This window comes from Coloeus monedula (assembly GCF_965178545.1).
Source record: "Coloeus monedula genome assembly, chromosome: 4".
NCBI lineage: Eukaryota > Metazoa > Chordata > Aves > Passeriformes > Corvidae > Coloeus > Coloeus monedula.
In genome coordinates, this window is record NC_138784.1 from 25,939,389 (window position 1) to 25,956,228 (window position 16,840).

The 16,840-nt window shown below is 38.0% G+C and overlaps 1 protein-coding gene across 6 annotated transcripts in view; it reads left to right on the forward strand.

The window, feature by feature from the left end:
• Window positions 1-16,840, forward strand: part of TNRC6B (trinucleotide repeat containing adaptor 6B) — a 122,786-nt gene that overhangs the window by 70,569 nt on the left and 35,377 nt on the right. For all 6 annotated transcript variants that reach the window (XM_082280936.1, XM_082280931.1, XM_082280934.1 and 3 more), the window contains 3 exons: window positions 10,395-10,482; window positions 14,270-14,291; window positions 15,758-16,102. In XM_082280936.1, coding sequence (XP_082137062.1) covers window positions 10,395-10,482; window positions 14,270-14,291; window positions 15,758-16,102 — 455 coding nt within the window. The remainder of the gene's footprint in view (window positions 1-10,394; window positions 10,483-14,269; window positions 14,292-15,757; window positions 16,103-16,840) is intronic.

The following is a 16,840-nucleotide window of genomic DNA, read 5'->3' on the forward strand; positions in this document are numbered from 1 at the left end:
CCTTGACCTACAACCAATGAATAATAACTTTGTGTGGAAAGCCTTGTTCTTAACATCACACTGATAAAATTAACTACATTCTTCTTTAGTATTTTGATTTATATAATTAAAATAATGACTTACAGTTGGATAAATTTTATTTTCATTACTACAGTGCCCTGAAGCACTGTATGTGGAAAATTTTATAGTATTACACAGATCTGGAGGTATGTAATATTCCTGTCAGACTATTAATGTACATAAAGTGTTTTGGGTTTTATAGCATATAAGTTTAGAGTGTAACTTTGGAAACTGAATAAAAGTAAACAATCAGATCCTTTCTAAAATGAAATGTAAATTATACCACTATGCAACTGTGAGGGTATCCTTATAATATCCCCAGGCAAGTAGAATTCAAGCATTTCACCATTGAGTAGAAGCTGCCTGTAAGCAGCATGATTCTGTCTGGGCTTGGTTTGGTGAGGGATTTTTCCCCAGTAATTTAACAGTCACTAAATAGAAACTGCTTCACTGATTTTTTTTTTTTTTTTTTTTTGATCCCTTCTGAAGTGCCATATCATGAAAGTTAAGAAAACCTCCAGTATTTTCAAGTGTGTTAAAAAGTGCAGCAAGTAATGCTGTGTAGTGTTGTCTGATGTTTCCTTTATTTTCACCTTCCCCTAAAATTCTGTCCTGTATCTGTAGATAGTATGGATCTTTACCAGGATGGCTTTTAGGTCATGGGGTTTTTTTGACTGAGAAACACAAATATATATAAATGTCAGTCACTATCCACAAAATGTTAAAGTTTAGAATAAACAGAACTACTTCTGTTGTTAAAGATTCTGTATAATCCAGTTTTTTATTGTCTATACAGCCTCTGCTGGTGCCACAAATGATGCTCTGGCAGAAAAATGTTTCATTTTATTAAACTGCATTATATTTTTTTTGTATTCTTTCTGAAATTTCACATTCTGACATTAAAACAAGTGTCATAATTATTGTGTGTAGTGTGGCATAGTTACCCTAGCAAATAGATTAATTTCCTGTGACTTTTTTTAGTGTTGAAAAATAATTCTTTTCTTGGCATTTAAGATACAAGTTTGTAATCTAAGAAAGGTACAGAGCTCTTTTGTTAAAATCAAATTTACACTGCAGTCCCGAGTGAGCATTTCCTTTTTAACTGCAGTTAGATTAATAGTGAATATTTTTTTAATAGCACTTCTCATACATACCTACAAGAATGCACTATTAGGGTGGCAGTAATACTTGTGTCCCAGTTTGTAACCTGTTCAATGCCCCATTAAGGCATTGGCAGAGCTGCCAGTAGAGGTTTGAGCTTGACTTGTGGAATTGATCTGGGCTGCCAAATGCGATGGTGTCCTGATACAGACCTGGAGTGGAGGGTAGCTCGTTTAGGGCTGTCTGCTGCAGTCCTTCTGCAGAGGATGTATCTTTAATTAGTTTCCTGCTCGCTGGACCACTAAGTATAGAACTATGTTTTTATTCTACTCTAAGGTTATACATTTTTTGGAAGAAGTATTCCAGAGCTGCATTGCCAGGCAGTGGCACAGAGCTGATTGTGGTCAGCAATGCGAAGTGCACTGGCACTGGTGCCCTCTGCACTGGTGCCCTGTGCCAGTCAGTGCTGGGCTGATCGTGTTCAAGATCAGTGTTAGTGATGTGGTCTGTTGGGATGGAACGAGCCCTCGGCACCCTTGCAGGTGATACCAAACAAGGCTGAGTGGTTGATACCTCTGGAGATTAAGGTTGCTGTTCATGGGGAAACACAGTAGGCTGGAGAAAAGGACCTGACAAACTTCTTGAAATTTAAGAATTGTAAATATTAAGTACTACACCTGTGTCAAAATAACCCACTGCTATAGCACAGGTTAGCCATCCACTGACCAGAAGGTAGCTCTGCAGAAAAAACACCTGAAGGTCCTGAGAAAGAAAAAGTAGAATGTGAGTCAGTAGGGTGTCCTTGCTGCTAAGAAACCAGCTATGTGCTGTGCTGTATTAGCAAGGATATAGCCAGTGGGTCAGGAGAAGGGATTCCACACTTTAAAGTCCATCTTTAACATAGTATGTCCAGTTTTGGCTCTCATACAGGAAAGACACTGACATATTATATGGCCACTAAGACGATTAGTGTTCTGGAGCAATCCTGCTCAAGGAGAGGCTGAAAAAACTAGATTTGTTCAGCCGTAGAAATAGGAGGCATTAGGAGTAATGTTACTGCTGTCTTCAGCTGCCTCATGAGAGGATATCGAGAGCCAGACTCTTTGTAGGGGTGGTGTACAGTGATAAAACAAGAGAGAGCAAACACAAGTCGCAGTAAAGAAATTCTGATTAGGTATCAGGAGGCAAATGCAATGTGTGGAGTGAAAAAGTGGAATAAGTTTGCCACAGCGATAGTAATGTCTAACTTTGGAGATAATCAGAATGTGATTAGGTCCTGAGCAACCTTTTTGATCATGTGTCTGGTTTCAGTGTGGGGTTGGGTGAGACTCTGGTTGATTTCTTCAGTCAGAATTACTTGTGATTCTGATAATAACACCGGTAAGGGTATAATGTATCTAGTGCAGAAAGTGTAGTTTAGTTTCAGAAGATGAATTGGTTTTTAAAAAAATCAAATGAACAAACAACATGAAAAAACCCCCAACATTAAAAAAAAACCAAACTGTAAAGGCCTGTTTAGCGAGAAAATTGTGTAACTTTTCTTCTGTTAGTTTTCAAACAAGAGGATTTTTTTTTTTTCCTCCTGCTGGGCAAACCATTTGAGATTATAAAACTGGTAGAATTTGTCTCTTTTAATACAAAGCGACACTGGTAAATACTTGTGCACGCAGCACTTGCAGACTAATAATTAATCCTGTAACTAACAGCTGACACTTTTCCCAGACAGCCTGAGTTCATTTCAAACCCCATGTTGTATGACAAGGTAGGACTCTCGGGGTATTTCTGTGTGCACAGTGAGGGAGGTAAGATCTTCTTTTTGGATGGTGCAGTGAAAAAAGTGTTTCACATGCAAAGAAAAGGTCAGCAGCAGCTCCCTTAGAGTGGTCATCTGTCCAGGGCTGTGATTTCTCACTCGCACAATTGAAATGAAAGGACTTCACTTAATGGAAGACAAATATTTTGCCAGGTTGTCTATCATCTATGTGCTTACATTATGGTGTTAGTGAAAATTGGGGTTTGAGAGAGTTCATATTGCCAGAATTGATCATTGTAGTGGAACAGAGATCTTGAGGATTGCCAGCTCTCTCCTCCCTGTGAAATGACTGACTTGTGTCCCTGGAGCAGGGACAGGTTCTTTCTTGATTTTGTTCTGGTAGCTGTTATCCTTTACTCTGGTCCATGTTGTTTCTTATGCATTCGTTACTCTGCATGGGTTTTGTGGCTTTCAGAACGACACAGGTATTTTTCTTGGCAAACAGTTACAGATAATGCAGCTTTCTACATGTGTGCTGAGTTTTTAGAGGAAAGTAAGGCTTTTTGATAATCACATAAACCCTTAAAGTCCCGTATAGAACTGTCTTGCTGAAGGGATGTTCTGATATGATACATTACAGGACATCTTAATTACAGGCAAATTTCTAACCTCATCTTTTGCCACTCTTGTGCTATTCTTACCACATTTCACAGTTGTTTGGTGTGCACACTCATGCACACCAAAGACACTTTACCTGTGTCTTTGGTGTGCATGAGTGTGCATGCTATGAAATAATAATTACAGATCTGCAAGAGCTCCAAAGTGTTTGAAGACAGAAGCAGGGGAGAAAACTTGCTCAGTTCTTACATTCTAGAACTTCAGCTATAGCTCTCAATTTTTTTTAAAGCTTTTCTTTTTTATCACTTGGCTAACATTTAGGAACTTTGGATTGTATCTGGAAGTCAGTCTTTTAATATATAGGTAGATATAAATTGTACAGCTGGAAAGAGTAATTCTGCTTAAATGAGTGCAAGCAAGAAATACAGAATATTAAAAAAAAGAATTTTGGTCTTTTTAACATATTTCAAGGTTTTCTTATTAACAGGCAACTCTTAAAACTGAAATTGACCCACTCCCTCTTCAGATGATACTCTTGTCCCTTCAGTTGCTGAGGAGTTGAGAAAAAACTTCCTTTTTTATGAGCATTTGTTGTTGTACTGTAGGGCTTATACCATCCAGTTCTTTTAAGTAAAGAGCCCTTTATGCTCAGTTGTTGTCTCTCTATTCTGTAAATCATTGTGTATAGGTGTATGTATATATAGAACACACCACAAAGAATTAATTTTACTCTGTTAACAAGTGTAATAACAGTTTATAAGAGTATTCCTTTAGAAAAGTGTTCTTTCAGCAAAGTCAGTTTACTGATGTTTTAGAGTTGGTTGTTTTCTACAGCAGCGTCAAGTTACTGATGTTGTGCTGTGATAAAGGCATATCAGTTGTGCCAGATACGCTATTTAAAGTGCCCAACTTTCTTGCTGTGACACTGTTTTGGTTTTCAGCCAAAGAGAGGAAAAAGCAGCTTACTCTAAGTCCTTGAAAAGGAATAATCTTTTGAAAATGCTGCTTTAGAGCACTTCTAAAAACACACTTTCTAAAGTCTTTCTATTTAATACGTGGTGAGTATGTATTGTGTGTGCATAAAATCCACAGCTTTCTCTGGGAGAGAGAGATGTCTTACATATGGTGTACGTACTATTTACACATGTTGAAAACATGAAAGTCTTAATTTCATACTGTACCGAAGGGCTGAGTTCTGCTATCTTGATTTCACATTCAGAAAGTGTGGGGCAATCATCCTTATACTAAATGGTCAATTTTGAGCTCAGTTTATCCCTTACATCAGTATTGCAGTTTTTCAGTGATGCTGTGAACTCCAGTCTCATTTCAAGCAAACAAATAATTTTTTTTTCCTCATTGAAGTTTTTATATCCTGGATCTTCAGGGATGCTATTCTGAAGGATCAATTGTTTTTCCTTATAAACATCAGAAGTCATTTGGCCTAAAGTAATTTCATATTCCATTTTTGTCAGTTCAGCCTAAAGACTGACTTTTGAAATGTCTATATCTCATGTAACTAGGTTTTGTATGGCTTATGGCTGTATAGTCTATGCATGCAAGCATTGCTTAATAAGAAGGAAGGCTGTGATGTTGAGTATTTTAACTTTTTTAAAATAAAATTAATTAATCCCCTTTTGACTCTTTTGATCAGCAAGATCATAACTCTTTATTTACATGGCTTAGTCTAGTGGAAGTAATGTTACCTTTAGGAATGTAGGGTCTGTCAGCCCTGGGATTTATTCCATGCTGTGTTGCATCTTGCTTCTGTTTGATGTTCTCTTTAAATGCGCTGGAGCACACTTGCATGTTTGGACATGCCACACTCTTCTCATGCTGCTGAAATAATGGAGCATGTCTGTTAAGTGGGATATGTTAAATGAAAGTGAAGTAAAATTGTAAGGATTTTTATGCTCCAGTTGTGGTGCATTTAATTTTCCTTCATTTTTAGACTCCGACATCCTGCTTCCTGATGTGATTTAAAAGCTTTCATCCACCTTGAGCATTTTGAGCTGTAGACTGCCAGTGTTTGTTGCTGCAGCAAGAAGGGCTTGCACCTCAAAGAACTCATTTGGGAGTTTGTAGTGTGCCTTTTCTTCATTGCTCATGACCCTTAGCTCTAATCAGCTTATGCATTTCAATGCATTACTGTGAGTTGAATTTACTTCCCATACACTCAGCTGAGTTCCAGAGATGGTCCAAGCAAGTGAAGGTCAAGGACAGAGCTTGATGAAGAGAAATAAAGTGGAAGAAAATGAAAACCACTTGCCAGTGGCAGCAAGATGTTTATGAAACAGCACTGTTGATGACATTTTACTTTCCTGTAAGAGATTTTGTCCCTGTATTGATTGAGAGGAGCTTCTGTCTTGGAAGTTGCACCTGCACTTGAGCTTGTTATAAAGGTGTTTTGCAATGCATCTGAGACAGCAACGTGTGATGCCTAATTCTGCTGGTATCCAGGCTGTATAATTTATCAGAATACTGAGAAAACTTTCAGAAATGTTGAGAAGCTAGATGCCTGTAGTTAGAGTTCACTGGAAATTCTTTTTGCTTCAAACCTTGACCAATGTTGGATACCTTATTGTAGATTAAATTTCTGGTTTAATCAAGTTTTGAGTCTTTCCATCTCTTTCCAAAAGACTTGAAATATGTTGTTAATAGTTTTCCTTCTAAGTGACAGTGATCTGTGCATGCAAATCATTCTCTGTATACGGTAAAGGCCTTTAGCTCTGGCTAGTTGTGGCTGAGGGCTTGAAGGAAGATTTAGCAGTTGTTCAAGTGACCTGGTAGTTTCATAGATGTAAAAATGCTTCTGGTCCTGCAAGTGTGGTTTCAGAATCCCATGTGTTCTGAAAGAAGATGAACAAGTTGGCTCACAGTTTGGAAGCAGGTTTGTAAATCATCCTGTGCTTATCACAACACAGAGAACAGCGTGCACCTGTGGAGGTTAACTGTCTCTGCTGTGTCACGGTGTAGCTAACTCAAGTTGACTGTACTGAAATGAGGTAAAGTGTGAGGTCAGGAGGAGGGAAGAGGACTGACTGGTATCTAGTGCACCTCTTCACCTGTGAGGAACTGTTGTCCTATGGTCTTGCAGAAGAAACTGGGAGTTGTGTGCACTAAAGTGCCACTCCAGGAATTTTTATTTCTTGCATTTCACTTACATTTTTTTGGTGCTATTTTAGTTTGAGGGTGACCTTACAGGATTATGGGGCTTGTGTAGACTAATACTCTGTGACGCTTTATCTCTGCCTATCAAAGTGTGTTGGCAACAGATAGTGTGCAGTGTGTAGCACGTCATCTCGTTTCACAGTTCAGTTCATGACAGCAAGAGCTTCAAAGACAACTTCTGTCCTCTTCCTGTGCCTTAAGCCCATAATGTTGTCAGAGCAACTCTTTAAAATAGAATTTTCTGGAAAAATTAGTATTAAAATTTTGCAGGAAATTATCAATTTCCAAAACAGGTAAATTGTTTTGAGGCAGAATACATTTCTTGAATGTCTATTTTTTTTCTTTTTTTTTCCTGAAATGGATATTTTAATAACATGAATTTCACAACTGTTTTCTGTTACGTCTCTAGTTAGCTAGTGTAAAAAACTTCTGTTCTATAAAATGATTGGTTTTGACTTAGCCAGAAGAGGTTGTTTTAAGAGCTTAGATAAACCCAGTAGCTATGATGCATTACCCCTTATTTGGGTTTGGGTTTTTTCCGAATGAAAATAACATTTTGGAGTACAATTTACAGTTTCTCATCATTTGTAAGCTGTTAATATGCCTTGCTTTAAATACTTGGAATTCAAATCTGTGGTATGCTTTTGAAATACTTCTTAATAATATTGATTCTAAGATTTTGTGGGAGATGTTAAAGTGCAATTAGGTCATATTTTTAGATCAACACATGCTTTCTTGAAAAAAACTGGATTAGAAAGCTGGCTGCTGATAGCAATTTAGCAGACTTCCTCTTCAGGGTTGTGGTGTGTCCGTGTTCCCATTACAGTGTGCTCATAACAAAACCCGGAACCACACCCCATTGTATTACTCTAAATTCACTCTGCTTGAAGTTGATGGGTTTTCTCCCCCTGTTGATCTCCTCAGTCTGAACAGCTGTTTGCTGGAAAGCACGTGATGGATCCCCGAGTTTTCATCAGGCCAGGAAGAACTATCTTTTGGCTAATGAGAAGTTAATAGGCAGCATTATCTCTGGAATGAATTGAGGAGGTGATTGAAAGCTTTGTTGATGTTAAATTTTTCAGAACATTTAACACTGCAAGTTAAACTTGTGTTCAACAAGTATCTTGTATCCCACTGAAAAGGAATATCATTGATCATAAAACAAACATTAGTGAAATGCATCAAAGAGTGGAATTGGGAAGACAGCACATGTGATACCCAAAATAACAATAAGATATTTACCCTTCTAATTCAGTGAACTTTCACCGTGCCTGTACATTGTTAGCGGGTCTGTAGCATCTAGTCTTGCTCTGTCATTTGGAAAGTATAACTTCATACTTCTGACATGTTTGTGAGGTTTCACTCAGCTCTTTGTCGGGAGCTCTGTGGTGTCGTACATGTGATGTAGCCCAAGTGTTCAGATTGGTCCCTTCCACCTTAGAAGAGCTTACATGAATTGAAGCCTAAATAAAGTAAACTAAGTACTGGTTGCTGGTGTATTGTGGTTGTTGAGGATGCACCCAGTGGAATATTAAATGTGTATCTCCACTGAAAGAGCAGAAGGGGAGGTTGTCATGCAAAACAAAGGGCTTCTTTGCATCCTTAGTCCACATAGATCAAAAAACAGGGCAGCAGCAATAGCAATCTCCACGTCCTAAATTTACCACAAAGGCAGACCATAACTAGGTGATTCCTTTCAGGCTATGAATCTTTTGTCCTTGGATCCTTTTAGTGCTGCATGTCACTGTAAGCCATAGCTTCAGCTGTGGTTGTGTATGTGGGTCTTTTCTCTTTCTTTTCTATTCCCTTCTCTTCTGCTCACAAAAGTAAGGAAAGTGCTTTTAAATAGAAGGCTGCATGTGTGCCAAGCAGTTACTGGAAGTCATTTTATATTTTGATCCTACCATTTTTCAGCAGCTCTTTTGAGACAGCTCTTTTTAAACTTTTAAACCTCTTCTTAGACATTTGCCTACTGCAAGAAAGGTTTTTGGAAACAGTGTACTTGTAACATGCACTGCCGCCCAAAAGGTATACATAACTTGACAGTACAAAAGTACTAAACATAATTTGAAGTCATAGCAACTTTGGATGTGAGGGTGTCACAGGAGAGCTTTTTCATATTGCTTGCAGTCTGGCTCAAAGAAAATGAAAAATTGTCTCAGTTCTATGGCAGACAATGCAAAGTATACAAAGCTCCCCAGTGCTTTGCTGAAAGATTGGGTAGTAACTGCATTTGGGGGTAACCTCACGATGTTGTTACTAAGGTCTCATCTTGCCGTTATCAATTTTGTCCATGTATGAAGAAAGAGAGCCCAACTTCAGGAAACCAGGAAGACATTTATTACTCTAGAACCTTTGTCATTTAGAGAGTTCTTGGAAGTCCTCCATCAGGAAGCTATTAGTATCTAGCATCTCAAAATATTTTTGTAGGAATCAGTTGTGTAAATGTCTCCTTGGCCACTGGCTTTGGCATATTTAGTGAAAATGAAAACAAAGATATTACCTTTACCATATAAATGCAATTCAAGGAAAAGTCTGTATGATGTGACTGCCGAGCCAACTCAACTCTGAAGTTTTCTAAACTGTGGTCAAAAAAGACCTTTGATTTAGGCATAAATATAAGAAATAGTTCAGTACTATTATAAACTCCAGGTTTGTTTGTAATGTTGTTCCGGTTTTTATAAAATTTTCTTCTGAAAGATTGTGGATTATACTTGTTATTTGGTTCCCATTCGTAGAGTCTCTGATCCTATTCCTCATCTATCAGATCACCTTTTTACATTAATGATCTTTGTCTTAATCTTTCCCTATAAAAAGAAATTACTCCAAGTAAGCTGGAAACTTGGCCTTAAATTTCTTTATAAGGAGGTGAAGAGAACTGGTTAACAAAAATGTGATTCACCATAGAAACAGCTCAGCCAATAGTATACATGCAGTAAATTAACTATTCCATGGTACTTTCTTATTTGATACAGAACATAGCAACAAGATGATGGCTTGACAACAATAGCAGCTGCATATATTTTTTTTTTCCCTTTTTTGAAAGAATGTTCTTGTGGGAAAAAATAGATTCCTGGAAAGTAATTTGTATTACAAGTTTCATCACAAAAATTCTGTGGGTGGGTACAATAGCCTAGAAATTAAATTAGAGATTTGTATAATAAATGATAGGTTTGATTTGATGTGACATTTCTAGTCTCTTACAAGTGACATAGCTACAGGCAATAGAATAATCTCTTCCCCTTGTGAAGATAAATGTTATATCAGACCAAACTATCTTATATTAAATTACAACTTCCCTTTTTTTTTTTTTTTTTTTTTTACCATATGAGAAGATTCATGAGACTCTTCGTTAAATAATAGCATGACCCAATTATAAGAATACTTTGGCCAAAATGTCTTGAAGATATTTTCTGCTATAGGCATGTGATTAATTCATGTAGGGAACTGCCATAACAGACTTGATGCAAATAAAGTAATTTTCCTTTCGGCAGCATGTGGCATGATTATGGCCATACTGAGCTAGAAGGTGCTTTTCTTATCACAATCTGTCTGAAACCCTCAGATGGAAATGAATTATGGTAAGAGGAATCTGTTAGCTTGACTGCCTTTATTGCAGGCAAGAGGTTTATAGTATGTGTGGCTCTTACACAACTTGATTTTGCTCAGACCATTGTTTTTCATGTTTTGGCAGAGAGAAGGAGCAAGAAAGGGAAGAACAGTTAATGGAAGACAAGAAAAGGAAGAAAGAGGATAAGAAAAAGAAGGACTCTGCTCAGAAGGTGTGTTTCAATATTCGAATTTTTATCCAGCTGAAACATAAGTAGTATTGGTGGCAATAAGATGTTAAATTGTTGGTATTTGAACTTAAAAATTTGTTTAGAGTAGTACTTCTTTAAAGACACTTTTTCGTATCTTTTTTCTGGAACTGAAATGTTTAACTTGGACATTTCTTCTCCTTAGTGTGTCCTGTAAAGTAAAAGAAGCTTTTTGATATAAAGTATTTAAGTTACTTAATATGGCTTCTTTCGATCTCTCTCTACGCAACTGCTGCTCGTTTGAGGTGTTTGTGGATGGAAATACTGATGGGCCTTTGCAGTTCTTGCAGTAAAGTTGAGTAAATATTTATTAGAGCAGGGAGATTTTTGTTGGGTTGGGGTTTTTTTTAATCCTTAAGGAAGTTTATATGAACTATTTACTCCTGAAGATTCCATTTATTTTTTTGCTAAGTATCATTTGCATTTTACATTTTCCGTAGCTAAGGGCACTTTTCCTGAAGTGTATCAGGTCAAGTCTGAGTTGTGGAAATTTGATAAGTCACCAAAAATTGCTCAGAAAATGAGTATGAGACTTAATGTGTTAGAAGGTCTGTATTTTGCCAAAGCATCTGGTAGGTTGTTCTAGGAATTAACTTGAAACATGAACTTGAGTCTCTTACGGTGTTATTCGTGCTTTCTAGTGGTAAAATCCTTTCCAGGCTTCCCAGTATAAGATAGGTGCAACCACCCTGGAACAAGTCCAGCAAAATGCCTTTAGGATGAGTAAGGGACTGGAGGATCTGACAAATGAGGAGAGGCTGGGAGTGTTACGACTTCATCCTGGAGGAGAGAAGGCTTGGGGGATTTCATCAATGTAATGTACAATACTTTGTAGAAGGGAGTAAAAAGATGGAGGCAGACTGTTCTCCACGGTGCCCAGTGGCAAAGCACCAAGGCATTATGCACATATTGAAAGTCTACTTAATCATAAAAAAGCTCCTTTTTTGTGCGTGTATGTGACTGGGCAACAGCTGGAACAGGTTTCCCAGAGGGGTTGTGGTGCCTCTGTCTTTAGATGCTCAAAACTGAGGTGGATGTGGTCCTGTGTAATCTAGTTTTGATGATTTTGTTTCGAATTGAGGAGCCTCTTTGGGCCAGGTGGGGGACAGGGGTGGGAAATGTGGATTAGATGTCCAGAGACTGTCCCTTCCAACCTCAATGATTATGTGAAACTGAGAGCAGAAGGCTTTATTTTCTTTGAGTAGTCTGTCTTTCAGTTGCTTCAGTAACAACAGATCAGGTGGTGAAAGATCAGGTGTTTACTCTTAGATTCTGTGGGTTTCTGCTAAGAACAGACAGCACCAACTTCAGTTAAATTTTGGATTATCCAGCATCTTTTTTAATCTGGCTTTTTCACCTTGAGTCTATCAGTTTAAATTGGGTGCAGATAAATGTGTGTGTGTCAGTTGTCTTCATCCAGTTGATACATCCCCAAATAATAGTGCAAAAGAGCAGTAGCTACAGGATAAGGTCTCTTCAGTGTCTTTTTGCCTTAGTGTTGGTGCTGTTTAATGTTCAAGTACAAAAAATGTATGTAGAAACCAGGAGGAGCAGACCCTTATGAATAAAGAGTAGAGACTTGAGGATTATTTGCTGATATTCAGTGATAAAAGGGAAAGTTGAAAGGGCTGTATGGATCATCTTGATAACAGTGCTGTGTTTACTGAGGAATTGGTGCTTTGAATACAAAAGAGATATGCCAGCTTTCGTGTGTGGTCTCTCACCTACTAAGTTGTGCAGTACATACTCCGCCACACTCTCAGGAAGGGTAAAGACTAAGTGATTTAATCTCCTAGAGGCCAAACTTCACAGTAATAGTTGGAGATACATAAGAATAGCAAAGAGAGCAGCCTAATGGATAAAACTTAAATGTGTGTGTTCATTCTTAGTGACTGTGGAGGCATTCACCAAATAAGTAGCTATGATTTCAGGATACTGTTTCAAACTAAGTTTGTTTAACATGAAACAATCGTTCTGTCTGGATCATCTGAAACTTAAAAATTAAAATTTTTTAAAAATCACTTTAAGAGAGGTTTTACAAGCAAGTTCACAGCTTAAATATATCTGTGGTTGGTGTCCAGGGGCTGTTTGGTAGCTTGTCAGTAGGCTGAGCTTTTTTCTGCTTTCCCATTCACTGTAGCTGCTCCCACCCTGCTGATGCTCATAGGTTACCCACAGAGATGACAGCTGTAAATCTGAGATACTGTCACATTTTTTCAGCTTTTGAATTTTAGATGAAAACAATCACATAACCAGATCATTTTGACTAGGAGAAAGACATTATAGACAGAAGTTTTTTGGTTGTTTTTTTTTTTTTTTTTTTTTAGTCTAAACTAATGCACTTTATCATGTAGAATTCTTCAAAGATACGGTAAAATGGTTTTTTTCCAAGTAGACAACTTACTAATTTACGAAGCATGTCTACTGTTGACTGTAGTAATCTTATCAGCATTACCAGATCATATTAATGAATTTTTGTTTTCCCTTTTTCCTTTAGTACTGAAGCATCAGGGTCAATTAAGTGTGTAACAGAATTTTTAACTCTTGCAGAAGAAGGTGTAATTTGATGCATAGAGGATTTTTCATAAGTGAGGTTGAAAATTGATGTCTGGCTTGGTACAGACACAGTTTTGGTACAGATGCATTTTTATTGTCTTTGAGACTTGGGGATAGTGTGTGTCTGTGAAGTTACAATGCTTAAGATTTTGTATTTCAGTGAATGTTCCACTTTGCATATTTCAGTTTTCATCTTTGCAAAGTAAATGATGCCATAGCAATTTAGTGCAGTTTGCCTTTTTATTCTTCACCATACAAAGGAGTTCTGGCTTGGTTAGTTTCAACAATAAACTGCTTTTTACTTGTGCTTTCATTATTCTATACTGTCGCTGTGTGCTTTCCAGAATTATGGACTAGTTCAGCAATTTCTTTTAAGAATAGGTGTCATAGAACCTGACACATGATGATCTTTAGGGTTTTTTCATTATTGTGTAGTGGAACTCATGATGGACAGGTTCAAAAAATGCTACAATACATGCAATTCCAGAGAATATACCAGTGATGTGTTTGTCGCTACTGTAGCTTGAAATCTGCTATGCTGAAACAATGTAACAAAACCTATGTTGAGTATGTAGGCCAGTGTGAACACTCATTTCAGTCACTGACTTGTTGCATTCCGTAGATTTCCTTTATAGGTGTTGCTGGTACTTTTTGTAAGTGTAGAAATGAATCCAGTAAGGTTTAGAATTACTTCTCCTTGGAAGAGATGTTCTGGGAAGGGTGAAGTGGGAAGATGGCAGAGAGACAGATTGCTGTGGTTACTTCAGGCCCCAACAGTCAGCTGTAAGGATACTCTCACAGAAGGAAGGCTTTGTTACACTTCAGTTGCAATACTTCACCTCCAAAAGCTGAGAGAACTGTCGTGCCATAGCGCGTGTCTATTTGTACTTTGGAAGCCGTGTTTGGGATGAGGAAGGACAGCTGAGTACTTAAAATCATCATGAGTGAAGTAATGATTGTTTCTGCCAGGGACTTTTGCATCAGAGTTATTACAGGATTTATAGTACTTTTGAAAATATTTTGTGTGTGTGTGTATAACTAGGAATAGTATTTAGACTTGTAGTTCATCAGTTGGTTGTTTTCATTCAACAATAAATTCTGTTCTTGTGCTAATATATTAAGGTTGTGATAACCTGTTCAATGTTTGTTTTGAGCTGCTTAAAACTCTATTTACATTCTCGCTCTTAATTTGCAGGTCACAGATCAAAAAACCAAAGGTAAGAATCTTTGATCCTAAGGAATACTTTTATTGACTTGAGCCAAGATTCAGATCTTGATCAGAACTGTTAGAAAAGGAGGGGGACTTCTGAGTCAAGATGAAATACCAAATATGAGTATTCAAGAGAAATGAAAGTTGAGGTGATTAAAATGGAGAACCTACAACTATTTGGCTGATGTGTTGTCAGCATCAAAATACTTGAAGAAAGAGTGAGGATTGTGGATAAGATAGGTAGCTGAAATACTCAGTTCTCTGTTTTACAGAGGTTTTAGAGAAATAACCAAAGACTGAAACCACCCATATAAAGGGAAGGATAGACAGCAAAAGTACTGCTGGTAGTGAGGTACCAAAATGAATGAAGATTACTTGGGTTTGGAAACTTGAATTCAGGCACATAAAAGTCCAGTAGAGAAGGCAGAACTGATGAGTGAGCATCTTGAAAGTTGAACTTAGTAACTTAGCTGAAGTAAAAATATATTTAATCTTGTTTTGTTCATCAGTTTTTGATAAATTTTGTAGGGAAACTGCCATTAGTGAAAGAAAAGGACTAAAACAGTAACTTGATTTTATGGCTAACAACACTTTTTTGGGGGTTGGGCAACGAAGCCTATATAGAGAAAACTGAAAACCCTTATAAAAAGAAAATGTGGAGAATAGTGCATTCATGTTGCCAAAGAGAGACCCACTTGTCTTGATCTCACATTTGTAAAAGTTTTACTGATTATGCTTAGTTTGTCTAGAGGCTCTTAAGCAAATTTTGTGATGGTGTTAGCTCCTCAGGGATTTGTGGTTTTCTTCTCCAATACATAATAGTCCTCAGGACCAGCTTGTCTTTGCTTATAGGGGCACCTGGTGACCAGCAGAGAAACCCTTAAGTGAGCCAAATACAGTTGCTCTGTGTAGGACTGTCTTTTGGGTGAGAGTCAGCTATTACTGCCTTACTTAAGAGCAGCACAGAGAACTCAAATTTGTTAACTCTGAATCCAAGAGGAGGCAGGTTATTTCCCATCTTTTTGTTTAGGCAGTGGCTATGTAGCCTAGTAAACAGGTGAAAACTTGGGTTCTGATTTCAGATCTCCCATAAAGATGATGCATAACAATCCAAAAACCAGTTGAAGATCAGGAAGGTGGAGCCAGTTATATTTGACTGCTCATATTTTAAAATGACTCATTGTCTAGGGTATATTCTTTGCCAGCTTTACATTTGCAAGAAATTTTGGGCTTAGAGCAAAATACTTGATGAAGGTAGAGTTTCATCCTGGACTGTAGAGTTCCACATGGAAGCAAAAGGTCTGCTGCTATGCTTATTCCTGCTTCTCTAAATTGTTCTTGGTTGTTGAGGAGGTGGAAGCTGTGCAGTATTTCAGAGATTAAATACTGAAAGCTAAGTGTCACAGTGAGTGCTTGTAACTAACACAGGTTTAACTGGAAAAACTTCTGATTTTCATTCTTCCTGTTTTGCAGTGCCCGAAGTGACGAAACCAAGTTTAAGCCAACCAGTGGCTGCCAGCCCAATTGGCAACTCTCCATCGCCACCAGTCAATGGTGGCAACAATGCCAAAAGGGTGGCAGTGCCGAACGGACAACCGCCAAGCGCCGCCCGCTACATGCCTCGGGAGGTGCCGCCGCGATTCCGTTGCCAGCAGGACCACAAAGTGTTACTGAAACGTGGGCAGCCCCCTCCGCCATCCTGTATGCTCCTTGGGGGTGGAGCAGGGCCTCCCTCCCCAGCAGCACCAGGAGCAAACCCAAACAACGCACAACCAGTGACAGGAGCACTGCTGCAGAGCGACAGTGGGACTGCAACAGGCGAGTGATGATAATAAATAATATTGAATGAACGTGTTGGTGCATGGCAGAAAAGGGATGGCTGAAATTGTGCATAAGCCTGTCATTATATAACAAAACTCCTCAGACTGCTTTTGGAGAGCTTCTTCTCTTTCAGTGTACATGCTTCTGTTGGCAGCAGTGGATATAATTTTTCTTACTAGATGAAACAGGAGGTTTAATTTTTTTCAAGTATGTTTTGAGTGATTTTAATTGGTTGCTGAACTGCTGCAGCAAGGTAAACACAAGGCATAAATAAAACAGTGTTTTATAGCTGTCACTGAGTAGTTCTTAATGGCTCTTCAGGTTTCTTTGACAAGCATTTCCTGTCTTGTCACATTTTTGTATCTGGTAAAACAGACATGTAGATGCCAGGTCTGCAAAGGGCAGGTGTCTGTCAAGTCTTGTCTGGATGAAACAGAAAGATGACCTATTGCTCCTTACTTTTATTTTTGGTAGTAATCTTGGGTTTTCTACTTAGATAAGCCTTTTTGTACAGGTGGCAACTGTTCTGTTTTTACTTTTCCATTTTTTTTGTGTTCCAGAGGATAAATTGATTTTAGGATTAATTGTTTTGTGAGCATGGGGAAGTTATAGCTGCTCCTGAATTTTTTAGACCCTTGGTGAATTGCAGTAGCTGTAATATTTCTTCTTAAATTATAATAGTGGAACAAACAAAATTCCACTCAAGATACCTGCCTTTTAAAGAAGAACTTAGGT